We start from the raw sequence: 21,575 nt of genomic DNA, 5'->3' as shown, positions 1-21,575 counted from the left end.
TCTGGATCATCAGAGCCATCAACTAAACTGCCAAAAATGTCTCCGACAACCTCAAAAAAACCTTATCTTGACAGACCGACTGCCTCGGTTCCATCTGAAATCGGAGCCAATGGCATTTCCAGTTCGGAGCTGCTCACCTGCATTGGAGCCGGTCTCCCCGATGCTTAGATCCCCATTACTACATTCTGTAGCTTCTGCTCCATCTTCCAGATCCTCTAGAAGCCTCTCAGATTTCAACGTGGATTGTGTGGTGCAGAGATTACTCACGACATGGTGCTAGCCAAATTGCTGTCGGAGTCAACCCAGAGAAGCTCGGAATTAACTGTGCCTATCTCTTTATCTTTGATTCCTCCTCCAACCCCAGTGCTGGTTTCAGAGCTGGAATGCATGAAACATATAGTGATGGAGCCGACGGAACTGAGACCTATTACAGTCTCTTCGGTTCCGACCACTCCGACTACCTCAGTGCCATCCGAGGTGTCTAGAGGCTGACATTCACCAGTCAGGTCTGGGGAGGATAGTTGAGCCAAAACCTTTTCAGCTCTGACTTTACCTCTTGGGGCTTTGGCTCGGGTGAGCTTGGCTCCTACCTCGGCTTCGGAGTCAACCCCCATGGTGCTGAGAGGGGGTCCTCTGATTCCTCGGAACCAGGGACTTCCACTGGTCGTGGGAGGAGGGTCTTCACAGGTATGAGGAGACCCCTGTCCCCACTGACACCTTCACTGTTGGATCCACGTGTTTCATCCCCAAGAGCACTGGTATCTATCTCTGCGCATACGATCACCCAACAACAGAGAGACCCGAAGCCTCAGGACGACCCATTGAGCGAGACCCTCTCTTCCGAAACTCCTCCAAAATGTCCCCCCCGAAGAGGTTAGTTGGAAGAGGTTATGTAAGAGGAAGCACGTGGACTCCCTGGATGAGTCAGTCACATCAGACACAGACATTGAGGAGTCCGAAGGTTCCCCACGGTTGCCCTCTGAGGAAGTCTCTTTTGCGGACATCAGAAATCCTTAAACAGAGAGGCAGCTGGAAGCCCATTACCTCTTCTGATGAGGAGTCCATGTACCTAAAGGCTTTTGGATCTCAACCTTCAGCCACCTGGGTGTCTCTGCCTTTCAACGAAGTGATGGACTTAGTTTGTCGAAAGGCATGGGAGTCTCCAGATACATTGGAGCCTGTCCCTCAGAAGCCTAGCAAATTTATCACCTCCCCAAATGACAAAACTTTTTAATCAAAGGAGTCCCTGTAGATGCTATGGTAGTGTTGGTGGCCACAAAGAAGAAGCTATCCGAGACTTCCACATCTGTCCATCCCCCATATAAGGATCACGGATGATGAACAGGTCAGAAAGTGGATATTTTCTTCAGTGACCATCACCCATAGGTCCCTGAATATCCTTACGCATTTTACAAGACTTCAGAGAGATCTCCTAAAAGAGCTTGGAGGTACTTTACAGGGTACAGTAGCTGCGGGTGTAGCAGATAAGGTATCTTCCCAGCTGGCCACCCTTAGTTCAGTAGTTAACTGGTCCATGAGGCTCATTTCTTATGCAGTTGCTGGAGTGAGCAGATCAGCGGGTTCCGTAATTGCCCTTAGGAGACATTCCTGGATGCACTTGTGCAATTTTGCAAAACCTTTCAAGTCATCCTTTGTCAGTACGCCATTTGATGGATCATCCTTGTTTGGGCCTAAAGTCAAGAAATGCTTACCCAGTTTGAATAAGAAGGAAAGACTCTCTCTGCCGTCAGAGTCCATTTTACCACACCTTCTAGACCCTATCCCAAGGATCAAAAGGGAGGGAAAATGTGGTTCCTAAATCCTAGAGGGCTTTTCACGACACACAGGGTGAACCTTCCTCCAGGGGCAGAGGAGGAGGTAATAATGGAAGACACTGCCCACGTGCCAGAGGGGGGTCTGCAAAACCAGGGTAATCGAGAATCTTTCTTCGGTAAGCCCTTTCAGCTCTCCTGAAAGGAGACCCGCCTGTCCATCTCTGGAGGCAGTTGGGGGTCACTTATCTCTGTACCCGCAAGCCTGGCTAGAAATAACGAAAGACAAGTGGGTACAAAGAATCATATCCAGAGGTTACTCAATCCACTTTTCTATGCCACCTCCAAGGATCAAGAAAATTCTAGATGGTCCACCCAGTCACAGGGAGCAAGCAGCTTTAGAAATTCAAACGTTGCTTCAAAAAAAGAGTCATCCAGACAGTCCCTGCAGACCAGACAGGATCCAGAACTTACTCAAGGTTCTTTTTAGTTCCAGACAAGACAGGGGACTGGAGACCTATATTAGAGCTTAACAAACTAAACAAGTCTGTGGAAAAGACAAAGTTCTGGATGGTCACACTGCAGTCAGTACTTTCCTTTCTAGGGAAAAACAATTGGATGTGCTGTATAGACCTCCAGGATGCCTACTACCACATACAAATGGACAGGCAATCCAGGAGTCATCTGCGCTTTCGGCTGGGAGCCAGTCATTTCCAATTTCGAGCTCAGCCCTTTGGCCTCACTACAGCCCCCCAGAGTGTTCACCAAATGCATGGCAGTAGTTACAGCTCACCTGAGGCATCTGGGAGTCTGAGCGTTTCCATAACCATAACGCCACCACCAAGCACCTACTTATTCAGGCAAGAGACACTATTCTGAAACTGTGCCCAGCCAGGGATTTCAGTAAATTACAAAAAGTCTGCCTTATTGCCATCACAACATATCGTCTTTATAGAAAAAGTGGTAAAGCTTTTGTTTTAACTTGTTTCAACTCTGATTTAAAATAAAAAGCTGTTTGCGAATTTGTGCACAGAGCGTTTCCTTAGAGGTTGGCTTTACCACTTTTTCGTTAGTGGTGTTTGGATTTTTCTTGGTCATATCGTCTTTATAGGCTCAGAATTAAATACAAAAGCCATGATAGTCAAGCTGCCACCAGACAGGGTTCAGGCTCTTCGTCTTCATATCCGGGGGCCTCCTCTTCAAGCCCAAGGTTTAAGAAAGGACTGTCCTTTAAGTACTGGGCACTATGACTGTCCTTTAAGTACTGGGCACTATGGCAGCAGCAGTAATTGTGATGCCTCCAGCAAGATTACACATGGGAATCCTCCAGTGGATGTTTTTCACTCAGTGGTCCATTCAGGAGCTGCCTATGTCCCACCTCATAACTCTGATAGAAACCTGCAAGAAAGACCTTCATTGGTGGTTTCACGTCGACCAAGTAACGATGGGTTGACTAATCCCCCCCCCCCTACTCCGATAGCCACAGTGACCACAGACACTTCCTAGATATGGTGGAGGGCATTATCAGGGAAGAACAGCCCAAGGCAGTTGGCAGAATCACGAGGCTCATTTGCACATCAATGTTCTAGAGAGGAGATCAGTGCTGATGGTGTTGCAAGCATTCCAGCACTCTCTTCCGATAGGTACAGTTGCAATACAAACAGGCAATATGTCAGTTGTGTGCTACATAAACAAACAAGGAGGAACCAGATCTTACCCCGTTTGTTGAGAGGCCCTGACAGTATGGCAGTGGGCGATGTCCTCCCAGCATTTTCTAATAGCAACGTACATCTTGGGGAAATCAACATGATAGCAGACAAACTAAGCAGAGCCATTCTGATGCCACAAGTGGTCCCTGAAGGAAGAAGTAGTGAAAAAGATGTTTTACAGATGGGGCCAGCCTTGCTGCAACCTATTTGACACAGCCACAGATGCAAAATGCAGCAGCTACATTGCCCTGATCCCTCCTTTGGGGGAGTCCCCGAGGGATGCACTTGTACACGATTGGCCCCTGGGACTCCTTTATGCATTTCCACCCTTTCCTCTAATACCCAAAGTTCTTCAGAAAGCCAGCAGTCCGGGAAGGACCTTGATTCTAATAGCCCCATACTGGCCTCATCAAATAAGGATCCCTTTCTTGAAGCCCCATCTTCTGGAAGAGCCTTGGATTCTGGACCCAGTACCAGACCTCCTGACACACTCATCAGGGACTCTCCATCTATCTCTTCACTCCCTAAAATTGGCAGCATGGCTGCTCCGGTTCCCAGTATAGTCAGGCTACACAGCTTCACCCCAGAAGTCCGACATATCTTCATTTCTTCTCAAAGATGGCTACAAGAAAACTTTATCACAGCAAATGGAAAAGATTTTCTATCTGTGCTTCACAAAACTCCATTAACCCTTACTCAGCACCCTTGGCATTCATTGTAGAATTTTTGACTAAGCTTTTTAATGAGAGAGCAGCTGCAGCAACTGTTCGAGTGCAGCTGACAGCAGTCTCAAATTTTCATACTGGGAATGAAGGTATGAATATCGTGTCTCATAAAGTTTCTAAAGCTTTTCTGAGAGGCACCAATTTGCTAACACTAACCATATGACCACCCCTTTCAGCATGGAATCTTAATTTTGTTTTATCTTGCTTAATCCTTCCGCCATTTGAACCAGCATCATCTTGTAGCATACATTTTTATCTTGGAAAATTGTTTTTCCAGTAGAAATCACTTCAGCTAGAAGAGTCTCAGAGTTACAAGCTTTAGTAATCAACTCCCCATACGATAACAACAGGGTTTCATTACGCACAAACCCTTCTTTTCTACCTAAAGTATGTTCAGAGTTCACTCTGTCTGTCTATAGATCTACCAGTTTTCTTCCCCGAATATGGCAATAAGGCAGATTACATGCTTCATCAGCTTGATGTTCACAACTACAATTTTATTTGCCCAGAACAAAAGAACATAGAAAATCTGACCAACTTTTTGTGTCATTTTCAGAAAATAGGAAAGGTCTACCAGTAACAAAAATGACCTTATCCAGATGGTTATCAGAATGTAGCTCATTCATTTATCAATCAGCAGGCAAACAATTGACAAACAAAGTAAAGGCGCATTCTACCATATCTTTGTCAACCCTCACGCCTTTAAAACAAGATTACCAATAAGATACTATTTTTGCAGCAGCAACGTGGGCAAGACCTCACAGCTTTATCACTCATTACAAAGTAAATTTGCCCTCCAGGGACAGGGCCTCATTTGGGTCCACTGTTTTGAAGAATATTCTGTCCGTGACCCACCCAGGAATTATGGTGCTAGGGACGCTGTCCCATCATTATAGAATGAAGATGAGATAGGACAACTTCACATAAAGAAGTTATGTACTCACCATAACATTCCAAGTGAGATGTCCATCTCCTCTTCATTATTATGTCCCACCCTCCTACCCCCACCCTTCTTTTAGCTCCTGGAGGATCGAGGAATCCCTCGTGTGCATCTGATATACTTTGATCCTTGTCCACGCTTGTAAATGTTGTGCATATGTATATATTTGTATAAATAGTGATGTATATATACATCAACAAACAAGATCTGAGGAAGGCACTACAGCATCATGGGATAGGGATGGAGCCATGATCTAGTTTGAGACCTCAAGCTCTAGTAAGTGGCTGAGTCGGAACCGAGGATCGGTTCTCAACCCATCAGTATAGAATGAAGACGAGATGGAACATTGTGGTGAGTACATAACTTCTTTTTCTCTTATATTCAACATTGTTTACACAAATTACTGAGTATAGTGCACCCTTTGGGATGCACCTCATTAAAGATATCAAACAACTAGAAAGAGTTCAGAGGTTCCTAACTGAGAAGTAAAAACCCTAACCTATCAGGAAAGATTGGAAGCATTATCTGTTTATTCAGTTTCGTATAGACCCTTGAGGTGTAACAGTTTCGTATAGACCCTTGAGGTGTAATCTATCTCTTGCCTTCCATGTCGTTATGAACTTAGTGGTCTGTGATCTCTTGAATCTCCATGAATCACACAACTCCACAAATAACAGAACCAGAGATGTAAATCTACTCCATAAGTAAAACATGATGAAGAGGTGGATTCATCGGGTGTATATTAAAACATTGAACGCTTAAAACAGCGAACGATGTTTCATCGACACATTTTCAGCGAAAGCTGAAAATGTCGACACCACAGAACAGCAATTTCTTTCCTAGAGAAAGAAATCGCTGTTCCAACCAAAAAAAACCCAAAAAAAACATTAAACACTTCCAAACACATATTACATGTACCCTGACCCTAATTGTACCCCCCCAAAAAACAGTAAGCAACTGAATACACATATGCACATAACCCAACCATGCATCTAACGTAAAAAAAAAAAAAGTAAACGTTTTAAAACATATGCACTTACCTTAACCCGCACCCTAACCCTAAGGTCAGTAACTGTTGCACATTCACGCTTGGGAGCTATACCGGACAAGGGACCACACTACAGTGCAGAACACGGCAAAGCAACGAAGCGGTCAAGCGACTTCTTTCCCAGGAAAGAATTCGCTGAACAGCCGCTTCGCTGTTTTGCCTGTTCGCTCTGTATGTGTCAATGAAAGCACATTCGAGAAAATGCGTTTTTGTCATTCTAATAGGAACCCAATTCATCACACAGCATTTTTGCCACTTCTGGAACAGACTGCCTCTGCAAATTATGCAGCGTGATCCACTATCTACCTTCCAAAAGGACCTGGATCATTGGATGGTCACTGACAAATTCACCCCATGGTTGACTGGCCTAGACCCCTTGAGTGAGGTATATGATCTTAGGGTGGATACTGGGAGGTGTAAATGGTCAAAATACTCTGCCTTGTAGTAATTATAATTTTCAAATTGTACTTTTTCCATTATTATGTTTTGTTTATAAATGTATATATTGTAAAGCTGCACATAGATGCCGAGCTTACATCTGCAGTTTTCAGTTGCACTTTAAAAGTGAAAAGTTACAACTTTTGTTTCATGTTTATCATATTGTTGTTTGTCTTACTTGTAAGTACTTCTGTCTGCTACTGTCTTCTGCCGTGGATGTAAGTTTTCACTTTTAATTGTATTTTCCACAGCTGGCTATTGTGTAATGAATATCTCTGTTTTGTTGTTTGCAAACATTACAGAGTAATAACTTTGGGCTATCATAAACCACTGGTGAGAGAAGATCTTTTTGAACTGAATAATGATGATTCCTCCTATGTTGTATGTTCACACTTTGAAAACAAATGGAGGCAGCAAGTACAGATGTCACAGAGGATTTCAAAGGTATGTCATTTAAAATGTGGCCTGTCCTATTGTGCATGTTTTTCTATTTTTAAATAGCACATGTATTAACTGCAAACAGATGAACAACTGATGATAACTAGATAAAAATATAGTCACCAAAACAAGAAAGAGTAATTTCAATTGTAAAAGGAAATGCTCCAGAAGTTACCAAAGTTACCGTAATTTGTAAAGTTGGATTGATCGTTAAGACCATTCCAAAGTCCATTCCTTAAGTATGTAAAAGCTTATTACGGTTCTTGTACTCAAAACATTTTTATTGAAATATTTAAAAAACATACTACATATTATTAAATATAAATAAACTTATACATGTTAAGTCAATTAAACATATGGAATGAATAATCAAAACATCTGAAACCTAAAAAAACAACAAACTATTTACAGTGGTGTCCAGTAAAATAAATAATTTTTGATTTTACAGTATAACTGTTTAAATCCAAATGGTATTACAGTCAATTTTCCAAGTGTCTCCATAACTTTCATCCCACATTGTTATAGGAAGTAATTCTTTCAGTTGTTGTCTTGATTCTATAGCCATTTCCGTTCACAAAATGTTAAGACTAATGCTCTTGAATTCTTAAAATGGGAGAAATCTCAGTTTTCCAGTAAGTAGTAATAGTTTTGTAAGCAACGGCTAACAGAATCCAAAGTAATGAGTATTTAGATTTAAGAACACATTTAGGAATAGGGACATTAAACAATATCAGTGATTTAGTCAGCTGAAAATTATTATTGAAAATGGTTTGCAAAAAAATAATTAATTTTCCCCAAAAAAGATTTGAGTAAGTTACACTCATAAAACGTGTTGCCAGTTAGTGATCGCCTTTAGCTTACATCCCCAACATCCTTATTCTTGACTAAATATTAATTCCATTTTATGTGGAGTAAAATACATTTCATGAATATAGTTCCATGAGAACAATTTCCATTGTAATGACAAAGAAGTTTGCATTGAGGAAATTAAGATTTTTTGTCATCTTCCAGAGGAGGGTGGTTATTAATGGTTTTATAATAATTCCAGTAATTTTCTTTAAAGTAAGATTTAGTGTTTCTAATTAGTTTATACATTTTAGAAAGATAACCTTTCCCTTGAACTGTTTGACTGCTCATAATATTTAAATACTCTATTAGTTTAGGAACATTTTCCCTGTTTGGTATGTATATTAAGCTGATTTTAGTTATAAAATGGTGTCTTACTTCATGAAATACCAACCACAATTCATTATCTATATTAAATGTGTTCATAAGTTTTTTCATGTTAATAATCTTTCCAGAGTCTATCAAGTTGGTGTCAAAAGATTAAGTTTTTCCTTCTGAGAATATTTATATTGTTGATTTTAAAAGTGTCTAAAATATTTGGTGTGTAAGCAATTGGGAATAATAGGAAAGACCAATATTTAATATTCAAATTTTTATTTATAAAGGTTTTAAAAGAAGATAATGTCTTGGATATAAATTTTGAAGGAATAGCTTTATTTTGTTATCTAGAGTAACATCTGTTACCATCCATTGCATCCAATACCGTCTGTTGGTCAGAATATTTGTGTATTGAGACATAGCTGAGAGATTTGATTGTAACCATATTTGTTCTTGAAATTGTTTCCATCTTGCTGAATATGAAACATTTAACCATAGTAATAGTGTTTAGAAAATAGATGATAAAAAATACATATCAAAGTCTAGAAGGTTAATTCCTCCTGCATTTCCATCTTGGATTTTGAGGTGCCATAAAATTAACATAAGTTTATTAAATTGACAAATATGTAATCTAGCAGGAGGTAATGAGATATAATATTTTGGGGGAAATAATAATTGAAATTAGGAAATAGCTCTCCTCCATTGTAAAAAAAAAAAAAAAAAGAACTCATTCAGTTTCTCAATGAGGAGTTTAATTTTGTTTAGGATATTGCTAAAATTAGCATTTAGGATTTCATCTAAATCATTGGTTAAGATGATATCCAAATATTTAATCTTGTTATCTGTAGTTATATATTTAGCAAACTATTTATGTTATTCTTATTAGAATTTATAAGTAGGATCTTTATTTATTTATTTATTTATTTATTTAACATTTGTTTACCGGGAAAGTCCGACTTGGAATGAAGCCAGTTTTCAGTGGAGGCCTGAAGAGAAACACTCCAGATGCATGTCTTTGAATTGTGGGAGGAAACCCACACAAACGCATGGAGGACATGCAGACTCCACACAGAAGGCACCCCAGCCGAGAATCGAACCAGAGAACCTCTTGCTGTGAGGCGACAATGCTACTGCTGCACCACTGCTCCGTTCTCCAATCTTAGTTTTATTTTCTCTGAATTTAGGCCCAGAAATTTTCTGGAAGTACTCTATAATGTCTAATAAAGTTTGCAAAGATTTAGTATGATAACTCAATTTTAATAAAGTGTTGTCAGCAAGTTGTTGAGTCTTTGATAGTAAAGTGTTTGAGAAATGATTTCCTTTAATGTTTGGATTCATCCTAACACAGTTTGCAAATGGCTCGATGACTAAAGCGAATAACAGAGGAGATAAAGGGCAGCCCTGTTTCATACCCTTAGTAATTTTAATTGAAGTAGAATTGCTTGACCCAATCTTAATATAAGCTAAAGAATTTTCATACAGGTGTTTAATTAATTGAGTAAACTCATGTGAAAACCCATATTCATCCAGATCCTGAAACAAGTAATCCCAGCAGACAAAAGCGCTATTTGTATCTAAACTTACTGTAGTCATTTCATATCAGTCACAGTTAAAATAATCAGTTAATGTGAGGATTCTTTTAATATTATCATATATGTTCCTATCTTTTTAAAATCTAATTTGGTCTTCATCAATTAATAAAGGGATCAAATGTTTAATTCTTTTAGCATATATGGCCATAAACATTTTGTAATTGATGTTTAATAGGGATATTGGTCTATACGAGGAACATTTTTGGATCTTTATCTGATTTTAAAATTGGATGTATTAGAGTATATTTCCAAGAAGGGGGGTTATTATTATTTCCTTTAACTAAGTTATATACTTTTAAGAGTAAATTTAAAGCTTCCCTAGAATAAATACTATTCTTAAGCTACATTCTTAAAACAACTGTTTGTGAGTGAGAGAAAAGGTTGACCCAATAAAGAAAACCAGTTGTAAGCTATTTCTTCCAAATGAATGATACAGAATTTAACTCATAAATAGAGGGAACCCATATCTTGCCTTATATTCTCAGATTGGTTCCTTGCAACAGTTTCTTCCATAGATTGGTTCCTTGCAGCAGTTTCTTCCATACCACTTGGATCCCAAACCTTACCCCCTTCTCTCAGCCTCTGGATTATGGGGCAGCAACTGCAAATAGCTGAAAACCATTCGACCCCAATTGGAACTGGTTTAATTTGCACTTGAAGTGAGCAAATTAGCATAGCTGTACAACTGAAAGTTTGATAAACAGAGACCTCTTTTTTCTTAAAGACTAATAAAATCTTTCTTGAAACTCTGGGAGATTTGCTTTACCAAATACAACCCTCACAAATTCTTTGGATTTGTCATGGCAGAGTGATGCAGCAAAGTTGTAGAACGGGCCTAACAAGAAGGAGAAGTTAAGTAGAAGTCCACTCTTGTAACATTAATATTGGCCGGGAGGGGGGAGGTTTAGGATGCCACCTGGTGATCATAGCTTTCAGGTCCTGGAGAAAGGGCTACATGTTGTCCTCTATAAAATGTGCAAGTCAGGCCCTTTGTGAAGATGATTCTTGCATATATCTATTCACTAACTTCAACATCCTTCCTGTTAAGTCATACAGTCTGTTACATAATTTGTTCATTAAGTGAGAGAAGCACAGACTTCATTTTAGTTAGATAGAGCCAGGGTAATCTGGCAATTAGGTCCAACATTTTCAATATTCCCAAAACATTACAAGAAGGGTATCTAATCTGTATTGCCCCATCATAGGTGAACCACAAGGATATAGAGGGTTTGTGCTGAGCTCATTGTAATCCCCAAGAGTAAATTTGTTGGTTAGTTTGTGTGCGGCGACCTTTGAGATGTCCAACCTTTCATTAAAAGCCTTACACCCATCCTGATGGTCCCACCTGGTCATGTAAAGATCCCTAAACAACTGTACAAAGGTATAATTAATGCATTGAGGGTCCTGCATTATGTGATTCCCCCCACCCACAGATGAAATGAGAAGTTCTTTTTTCCTCTCCCTCAGCTGTTGTGCCAGCAGCTTTGGCAAAGTAAAACATTTGACCCAGTAGATCATACAGCTTTTCCCCTGCCTGCATAAACGTGTTTGCAGTGCTGTCCTCTTCTTCTTTAGTTCTTCTATGTTAAATCCCAAAACCTTATCCCTCCAGTGACTCTTAAAGAATTCTGTTTGTTGTCCGGATTTGTTCTTCGGTATCTATCTCCTGCTTCTGTTTTCCTTTACCCAAGATGCAAAGCATTTACCCTTTGCTTTAAAGAGATCTCATTGTTCATGTGGGGTGCTGCTGTCTTGGCAGCAAGTTTCCCAGAAGTCTGCGATAAGCACACTAACTTTCTCACAGAAGCCATCCTTGAATAACATTATTGGGTGTAGTTTTACTGGGGTGAGTGAACTGTGGCCCAGGTTCTAAAAAGTAAACTGTATGAGGGACTGGTCTCCCCCCCCCCCCAGCTTGGTATCCACTCTTATCATGTGCACCACATGAAAAAGCAGTGTGCCTTTCAAGCAATAATCCAGTCTATGGAGAAGGCCTGAAAGAGGAGACAGACAAGATGTAATCTTTGTCAAAGATAAGTAATTCCATCCATGAATCTGTAATTAAGTATTCTGTCATGAAGTCGCTCATTTCTTGACCTGTGAGTAATGGACCTAAAGCTACACTGAAATAACCTCACAGTAGCTGGTTGGAGATGTGATAAAATCATCAAGCAAAGGAGAATAGGGTACTTATGTATTATCGCAACCCCAGATTCTGAGCAAGAGAAGCAGCTTCTTTCCAAGCTGTTCTTCTGCCGAAAAATAGTGAAACTCTGTTGGGAAGTGTATGCCCCTCAGCTATCATTATGTTTCAGTGAAATAGGTGCTGTATATTACCTTCCAGGAGAGTACTAAATTATTCATTTCAAAATGTTAATGTATCATGCGTAACAGTTAAAATGGAAAATGCCACACTGTTTAACTTGTTACGAAGGAGTCTGAAATGAAAGACCTGACTCCTTTTCAGTCTGTCATCATTTCAATTACATTTTGTACAGTGCATAAAAAGGTAGGTAGTTAAATTTCTGGCCAGGAATGTTTGTGCAAGTGGAGCAAGCATTGAGTGGTTTGTTATTTTACTGCTGTTTTCTGTCACCGCTGGAAGTACACATACATGTTTTAAAGCAGAATAGCAGTAACACCAGAAATGTAATAAATGAAAATATCACACTTGTGTGCATGTGCTAAACAATGAATAAAGGTTAAAATCAATTCTGCATTAAAAATGCAAAATAAATGAGGCATACAATAAAGCTTGCTTAAATGTAGAAATAGAGTTTAACAATATGTAATAAGCATCCATACTCTAGTGTGTGACATAGCTCTAACTGTATCTATTTATAGACATGCTTTTTATAAATTCAGCAATACATGCTCTCTTACAAGCTGTTTCCTCAAAAAAACCTATTCTCCCACAGTATCAACAAAGAAGTTGACAGATGAATGGACATGGCTTTTTATAAAATCAGCAGGACATGTTTTTCCACAAAATGTTTCCTTAAAAAACATGTTTGTCACAATATTAAAAAGTTTCATGTAATTCCTGACAGATAAATAGACATAGTCAACAGAAAAAAAAATTATATGTGCTTTATCACAAAACATTTTGTTAAAAAAAACAAGCCTGGAAAGTAAAGCATCTGCAGAACAGATGTTTCTGGATAAAGCCCAGAAAAGATCTAAAGTGCGTGAGAAGAACAGTATAAGTAGACTGTAAGAATTCGGCTGTGTTAGAGGTATTGGTAGGAACACACTTGTTCCGAGGTATTGCATAGGAGAGGGAGAATAATCATCCATGCTGACTATGAAGTAAAACTTTATCCATCTAAAGTACAAGTTATTGCAGTAGCACATGTCGTTTGTTACAAGAATAAGTTATTTATTAGTAACTGTGCTTACAGTAAAATAGTATTGTGCTGCAAAGTATATTTTCTCATCAGTGCAGTTTGCAAGGCTCTGTGTTTTAAACAGACTGCAGATACAGTCATGCAAAACTCTGTGTGATAACCAGGCTTTGATTCAGCAGGAAACAGCCAACAAGACTTTGTGTCTTAAGAAGACTTTGGTTCCAGCACAGCACCTCCATAAATACAAATGGAAAACTCTGACTCTCACTGCCGAGTAATAAAAATGCAAAAAATGTCCCTGACACATCCCTTACTATGCGGAGTCCAACACATGTTAAGACAGTTGGCAAAGCCACAGTTTGTAAAACGCATAAGTTTCAGTTGGATACATCTTATGAAGTCAATGAATGGCTTCAGTAGCATTGCCATTCCAATGGTAAAACACTGTGAGCTGTAAAACACAAGATCAGCCCATTACTCACAGTTACATGAGTAACTATCGACCCACTACTCATAGTTACATGAGTAACGATCGACCCACTACTCACAGTTACATGAGTAATGATCAACCCACTACTCACAGTTACATGAGTAACGATCAACCCACTACTCACAGTTATATGAGTAACGATCATCAGATGTTGACATATATTAAGAAAGTAAAACACTGTGAGCTGTAAAACACAAGATCAGCCCATTACTCACAGTTACATGAGTAACTATCGACCCACTACTCATAGTTACATGAGTAACGATCGACCCACTACTCACAGTTACATGAGTAACGATCGACCCACTACTCACAGTTACATGAGTAACGATCAACCCACTACTCACAGTTACATGAGTAACGATCAACCCACTACTCACAGTTATATGAGTAACAATCATCAGATGTTGACATATATTAAGAAAGTCAACGGACATGACTTTGGATAACGAAGATTCTGAAGCAGCAATCAAGTTTATTAAATGTTTCTTATGTCAGGAAACTAAGACCCCCAAGAAAGTCAAAATGTGACCATTATTTGTCTTCCTGTCTTACACACAATGCAACAGAGTAATAGTTAGGACTTTACAAACCCTTTTTAAGGTGAACTAAATTATTTTGGCAAAACATTATGAATTTAGCAAAGCTGGAAATCTGATTGCTATAATATGTAAGTACCGAGAATAGTATTGCTGGAAATGAATTCATCCTCAGGTCTTGGTGAGTACCTTCACAAGGTGGACCTTGTTTTTACAAAATCTCAACAAAACAACACTGACATATAGACTGTACTTTTATATAGCATATCTCATGGATAGAAGTAGGTTAAAAATAAAAAAAGACAGCTGGGTGAACAAGCCCCAGGACAAAAAAAAAGTCCAATCCTGGTAGACACAGTGATACCAGGACTGGACAGAATAGTGTAGAATCAAGACATGGAAACATTCCTACAATGGGGTTAGGCCAGGTTCAGGAAGAGGATGGTCTCCATGTCATTCAGTGAAGTAGTAGTTCATAAAAAATACAAAACCTAACAGGCCAAAACAGAGCCACATAGATGATAGAGTGGACTGTCGAGGATAAGAAATAAATCTTGTATTGTTACTGTTATGCAAGAAGCCCAAAATTTCTGGATAGAAGATATTCAAAAAGATTGAGAGAAATTGGAGAAAAGAAGAACACGTGCACAGGAAAAACTGTAAAAAGCTTCAAAAGCAAATTTGTGCTCACTAATACAACTGATTCATGAAAAGTACTATATAGACCAAGAAATCTTGGGCAGTTTGGACAAAGAATGGACTTAGGAAGTTCCAAAACATAAAGAACAAAATTTAGAAATGTCTGAAAAGTATAAAAACAGAAACATGGACATGGGAAAGAGAGAGAAATCTGATATGGTTTTATATTTATGCAAAGGAGAAAGCCAAACTAAATCAATACAAAAAAGCAGCTGCAAAGATGTTTGTAGAAACATTCAGACAAAGGTACCCAGATATAGAAAGCTTAACAATTCAAAAAATACGATCACAAAGGGGGAACATAGAACGGAAGATTAGTAAAGTAGAAATTAAATAAACGCTGAAGTTATGGAATATTTGCGACATGAAGGATTTAGTGTACAGAGTTTAACACAAGATACATCACAGCATGATGGAACAATGAGTTCCCAAAGTAAGAAGAAACAGGGAGAGCAAGAGACACCTAAAGAAGGAATATGGACATGGGAAACAAAAAAGAGATTTAATATGATGCGATATTTATGCAAAGGAGAAAGCAAAAGTAATCATTACAAAAAAGCAGCAACAAAAATATTTCAAGAGAAATACAGCCAATAGCATCCAGATATGGAAAAGTTTACAAAAAAGAAAACAAAGTGGGAAAGTAGAAAAGAGGATTAGTAATGGACAAGTTACATGCAAAGTGAAAGATTTAGTGTAGAAAATCCAACTCTCATAACATCACAGCATGATGGAACAGTGAATCCCCAATTAAGGAGAAATGGATGGAAACATCTTATCAATTGTCACATGAAAATACTCTGGAGCCTTCTGTAGACAAGCAGTACAAAAGTTCAGCTGGAGTTGCACAACAAAGGAAGGAACAGGAAATGGTGGCAACTCTGACACAGTCAATGTTGTTAAGTGATAAGCCAGTGAGTTCCCGTGTGAAAGAACAATGAATGATGCAGGTTGCAGCTGAAAAGAATATGTCACAGGAAGATGTTTTGGAACTTTCTGTAGAAGGCTAAGAGGAAACTAAAAATAAAGAATATTTCCTCAGTGTGTAGAAGAAAAAGATCTACAGGAAGAACTAATTGATTTAATAGAGATGGATAGACATATTAAGATTGATGAAAGAAATAGATTAGAGAGAGTCAATAAGACACAAAATGTTAGAAGTCTGATAAAACAAATGAACACAATAATCAAAACTATAAACAGAAATGCACATGATATAACAGAAGTAAATAGGATACATTACTGGGCAGCTAAATTAATAAGATAAGGTGTTGCCATGGTAATAAGGGAAAGGAAGGAAAGAACTCATGCCATCATGGAAGAACTCATGCCATCATGGAAGAACTCATGCCATCATGGAAGTATCAGACAGAGAAAACTTTAAAGCTGTTAAGACAAGAAGTGCTACTGTTAGAAGAGTATAGAAGAGGGAACAGATCAAGAAAAATACTTAAAAAATAGATGTGGTGATAAAAGCAATGTGTAGTTTTAAAACAGACCAGGATCTACCATGGGCTGTTCCATACAATAAACTAAACATCTCAGCACAGGTAGAAATACTTAGAAGATACACAGATAAATATAAAGGAAAAGTACAAAATAAGCAATGCACTGATGACCCAAAAAGTTTTATAACAAATTGGCAAACAAAGCAAAAGAAACAGAACCCCCCCCCCCCCCAAAAAAAAAAAAGAAGAAATAGGCACATTTTGGAGACATATCTATGAAGACCCTGTGGAACATAAAGATGCTGAATAGATTGAAGAGTTGGAAGAAACAGTAACAAGTTCAAAAGTACAGGATATGAAATGGGATGAAGTAACAGCCAGAGAAACTGAAACAGAATTAAGAAATGCTCCCAATTGAAACCTCAGGCCCAGGTGCAGTACCTAACTTCTGGCTAAAAGTATTAACATCATTACACGAAGATTTAGCCATGAGAAAGAACTATTTGTATGCACATCCCAAATGGAAAACCTGGTTGACAACAGGAAAAGCAATACTCCTCCTTAAGAGTGATCCTGAAAGCTATACTAACAATTGTAGACCAGTAACTTTCATTCCAACAGTGTATAAACTATATATTGGAATTGACGTTGACAGAGTTTATAGTCCTTTAGAAGAAAAGTCTATCATGGCAGTAGAACAAATGGGTAACAAAAGAGAAAGTCACGTGGAACAAAGGAGCATTTGTTGTTAAATAAAGTCATAATGGAGAATGTAAGTATGGCATGGCTAGATTTCAAGAAAGCATTTACCAGCATCCCACATTCATGGATAAAGGAGTGCTTTAGATATAGAAGGTACACTCTGCATTGAATGGTTACACTACAGTGACAATGAAACAGTAGCAAACCACTTTGTAGCTGAGCCATGATAAAGGACCAATTATATGCCTTTAACCCTTTAAGCTCTCTATTTAGCAGATTAGGTCATGGTTACATTTTGGCTCCCAAACAGCAAAGTATAAAGACTGCTCATCATATTTTTGTGGATGATTTAAAACTGTATAATTCATCAGAGGAGGAGCTGAAAGCACAACTGCAAGTGGTCAAAACTTTCTCAGATGATATAAGAATGTCATTTGGTCTTGATAAATGTGCAAAAGCAACCTTTAAAGCAGGAAAACTGCAGCACCAAGAAAATAGTCTGTGACAGGAATGTAATATAAAAGAACTTGAGCAGGAAGTAGTGCATAAATATTTGGGGATTGATGAAGGATCGACAATGAAACATGAACAAATGTGAACAAAACGTAGTAAGGAGTGTTTAATACTGAAAACAGCCCTGACATCTAGGAACAAAGTCCAGGCTATAAACCAGTTTGTTCATGCTTTTCTGACTTACAGTTCTGGGGTGACTGACTGGCCCTAGACGGTATTGGATCAGTTGGTCAGGGAAATAAGAAAAATGCTTCACGCTTTTCAAATGATTTATAAAAATCAGTGCATACCAAGATTGCATATTCCCCATTTTGAAGGAGGTATGAGTCTCCTCGATATTGAATACATGTACAGATCTGCAGTTGTAGGACTACATACATATCTGCTGACCTCACAAGATCCAAACATTTTAAAACATGAGGAGAACAAGTCTAAGATAACTTCTCTGCTTAGTTTAGCAGTAGCATATCGGTGTCAAGCAGAAATGGAAATCAAACCAGAAGTAGACAAAAATCAGGCATCAACTGACTGTGCCAAAAAACAAAAGAAAGAATATAAGGTGAAGGATCAGATGAGGAGGCAAGACATGTGGACAATGCATAAATATAGTTACAAGCACAGAAAACTCCTGGAACAACATGTCAATCAGGATCTGATGCAGGAGTTGTTAAGGGGAGATGAATTTAAACCAAAAGACAAAAGGTTAATATTGGTGGCCCAGGAGACATACATGTTGGCTTAAAGGTCATTGAACAGGTCAGAGAAACAGACAAATGCAGGTTTTGTAAAACAGAATTGGAAACAGTTACACATCTTGTTGCTTGGTGTGATATACTAGTGGCGGAGGGCCTGTATACTGAAAGGCATAATAATGTGACTAGACTGTTGCATTTGGGATTATGCAAACATTAAAATATTGAAATAGCTGAGAAGCATTGGAAACGAGCCGCAAAGCATTATAGAGAACCATGACATTCACGCCACTTGGGATCACCCATTACCAACAGGTCGAAAAATAGACTTGAGAAAACCTGATAGTAATCCATGAAAAGAAGACAAAAACTGATCATTGAAATTGCTACACCCAGTGACTATAGTCTCTTATGTACAAAGATAATCAAAGTCCTAAAATACCAGGATTTGCAGGCAGAAATGAGAGCAATCTGGAAGAAAGATACCCAGACAGTTCCAGTAGTAGCAGGAGCAATGGGTCTTATAAAAAAAAAAAAAAAGAATTTGCAATCTTTAGATATGTTACCGATACATGTAACTCCGGATTCACTTCAGAAGCTCGAAATACTGACATCTCGAATTTCAGTATCTCGAACCCAAGAAGCCAAATCTGCATAATAATGAAAACTAAAAAACACGAAATTCAAAACCTCGATTACCGGATGTTTTGAATTTTGCGGTTTTACTACACACACACACACACGCACACCATCCTCCACACAAACACACACAATCTCTCTACTACATGAAAGCAGGCAAGCCCCCCTGCACCCCCCATGTGGGGGGGTTAAGCCCCCCACACCCTCCCTACTAAAATATTCTCACTCCGAGGTCTCACTACATACAAACACACACTAAACACCACCACACAAGCTAAATTCTCCTCGCACATGCACATCACAGCAACAAAACACACTGACACACACCACAGCCCCTACCCAAACCCCTTAACACACACACACACACACACACACACACACACACACACACACACACACACACACTTACCTGAATACATGACCACAGCGGAAGTTTAGAACCGCGGGATTCAAAACCTCTGGTATTCGAGGTTTTGAATTTCGCGCTTCTAAACTTTCGCTATTCTGTGGATTCGGCTTCTTGGGCTCGAGATACTGAAATTCGAGATTTCAGTATTTCGAGCTTCTGAAGGGAACCCATAAATCCATATGAATTGGAGAAGGAGTCAGTTCTGGGCACATTGCAGGTGCTGTGAAGAGCACTTTTGGATATCAAAGATTGAAACAATACTAATTTCATGAAGTTTAGTCATACTTTGACTTAGGAAAGGGATTCATTCCCATCATGGTAGTAGAAACTCAAAAGACTTGGAGAACTAAAAACAGCAGTGGATTATTAATTCTTCCCTGTGTTAGCAGTGTCAGTTTAGAAATCCTACAATGTTTTTATACCGTCTTCATTAGATCCATAAAAGGATAAACAGTAAGATTGCCCCCTGGCATTTGCATCTTATCCAAGGCCCATCTCTCCTGGCAGCCTTTTCATTATCAATAGCATTACGTTAAGATACTCTGTCATCAAAATAAGAACACTCCCTTTAGCAGTACTTTGAAAGCTTGCTATACTCCATCCCTTCCAGTGGGTGTAAAATATGTACCATCAAGTGTATTTTCCTGTAGCATAATAATGTCTGACCCTGACTTTTTGTTAAAATCAGTTTTTGCCTTCTTTCCATGCCAGATTGATAACCATCTCATGTTTCACACAATAGTTTTGTGTGTGTGTGTGTGTGTGTGTGTGTGTATACATAGCGCGCATCCCTTTCTGATCTTGCAACTCCTATCCACCATTAAGCCCTTGAAACAATGTGATTAACTGTCACTCATAGTACAGGAATCCCATGTTCATAGGTTCATAGGTTGATACTAGGCTATCTGCCCTAGGGCGTTTATAAGCCTAGCCAGAGTGTGTTTGGCTTTGCCACCCTTTTAGATTAGTTGACTGTGCCTCTGTACAGTAGGTCACAGAAGATAGCCCTTTTGAGGTTAGTTTACTGTGCCTCTGTCTAGTAGGGACACAGAAGAGATCCCAGGGGTAAACCTATGATCTCCCATCCACTCATCAAGATTTCTCTTGAAGAGGGCCATTGAGGGACTCTGCCTAACATGGATTGGGATTTTGTTCCAGAGTGAGGGGAGCCTCTGGGATATGAATCTGCCCCTCCAGCATGTCCTATTTATTTCCGTGCTGAGGTTTAAGTCCCTGGAGCGTGTAGCTCTAAGGGATTTGGATTTCCTGAGGTGAAGCATGTCCATTAATTCTGGGTTGGACATGGCTTTATACGTCAGGCACAGATCGCCTCTGAGTAGGCGGTAAGCAACTGAGTAGAGCTGAAGTTTCTTTAGCCTAACTGCGTAGGGCATCTGTTTGAGTCCTTTGATCCTCTTGGTGAGGTACTTTTAGGGTCTTTCCAGTTGCTGGAGGTGTCGGGTAAGGTACATCCCAAATGGGGCATTGTATTCAATTATGGGCCTGATTAGTGATGAGTAGAGGGGCACAATGACCTCTCTTGATCTAGATGTGAACCCTTTCGTGATACGGTGGGCTATATAGAAGGTCTTTCTAACCACTTTGGCAATGTGATTGTCAAAGGAGAGATTGCTATCTACTTGGGTCCCCAAATCCCTAATTACTTCTTCCATACTTAATGGATTACCACCTATGTGGTAATTTGTGGGCACTTTGTTTTTCCCAAAGGAGATGACTATGCACTTTTTGGCATTTAGCTTTAGGCCATGGCTCTGGCACCAGTTATCCATCTCTGTGAGACCCTTTTGGAGGATGCTTGTGTCAGTCGGCGAGTCAATTATGGCACCCAGTTTGCAGTCATCTGCGAACTTGGTCAGCCATAGTCCTCCTGTGTTAGCCTGTACCTCAGAGAAATATATACCAAACAAGAGAGGTCCCAGGACTGAGCCTTGTGGGACGCCACTTGTAACTGGTTTAGAGTCTGACATGGCACCTGCAATTCTGACCATGTGGGTTCTATCCCTGAGCCAGGTTTGCAACCCATCTTGTGACATAGGGGTTGATATTTAAGCTGGTGAGCTTATTTATGATGCCCGAGTGGGGTATTGTGTTGAAGGCTTTTGCGAGGTCCAGGTAGGCTGTGTGGACTACCTTCCCTTCATCTGTGGCCTTGGTAACTGTTTCAAAGAAGTCGACCAGGTTCAAGAGGCAAGATCTGCCCTTAACAAAGCCGAATTGGGTAGGATCCAGTGTTTGGAGGTTCCCAATGTC

General features: G+C 39.3%; 1 protein-coding gene across 1 annotated transcript in view; it reads left to right on the top strand.

The window, feature by feature from the left end:
- LOC122802503 (multidrug resistance-associated protein 1-like) overlaps positions 1–21,575 on the top strand; it is a 1,262,326-nt gene that overhangs the window by 133,102 nt on the left and 1,107,649 nt on the right. Inside the window, exon 3 of the mRNA XM_044072155.1 lies at positions 6,935–7,076. Within this exon, the coding sequence (XP_043928090.1) occupies positions 6,935–7,076 (142 nt within the window). The remainder of the gene's footprint in view (positions 1–6,934; positions 7,077–21,575) is intronic.

The sequence above is a fragment of the Protopterus annectens genome, chromosome 5.part0 (genome assembly GCF_019279795.1).
Source record: "Protopterus annectens isolate FY-2018-M chromosome 5.part0, PAN1.0, whole genome shotgun sequence".
NCBI classification, from domain to species: Eukaryota; Metazoa; Chordata; order Ceratodontiformes; family Protopteridae; genus Protopterus; species Protopterus annectens.
The sequence above is the reverse complement of the archived record's forward strand: the minus strand, read 5'-3'. Positions and strand labels throughout refer to the sequence as shown.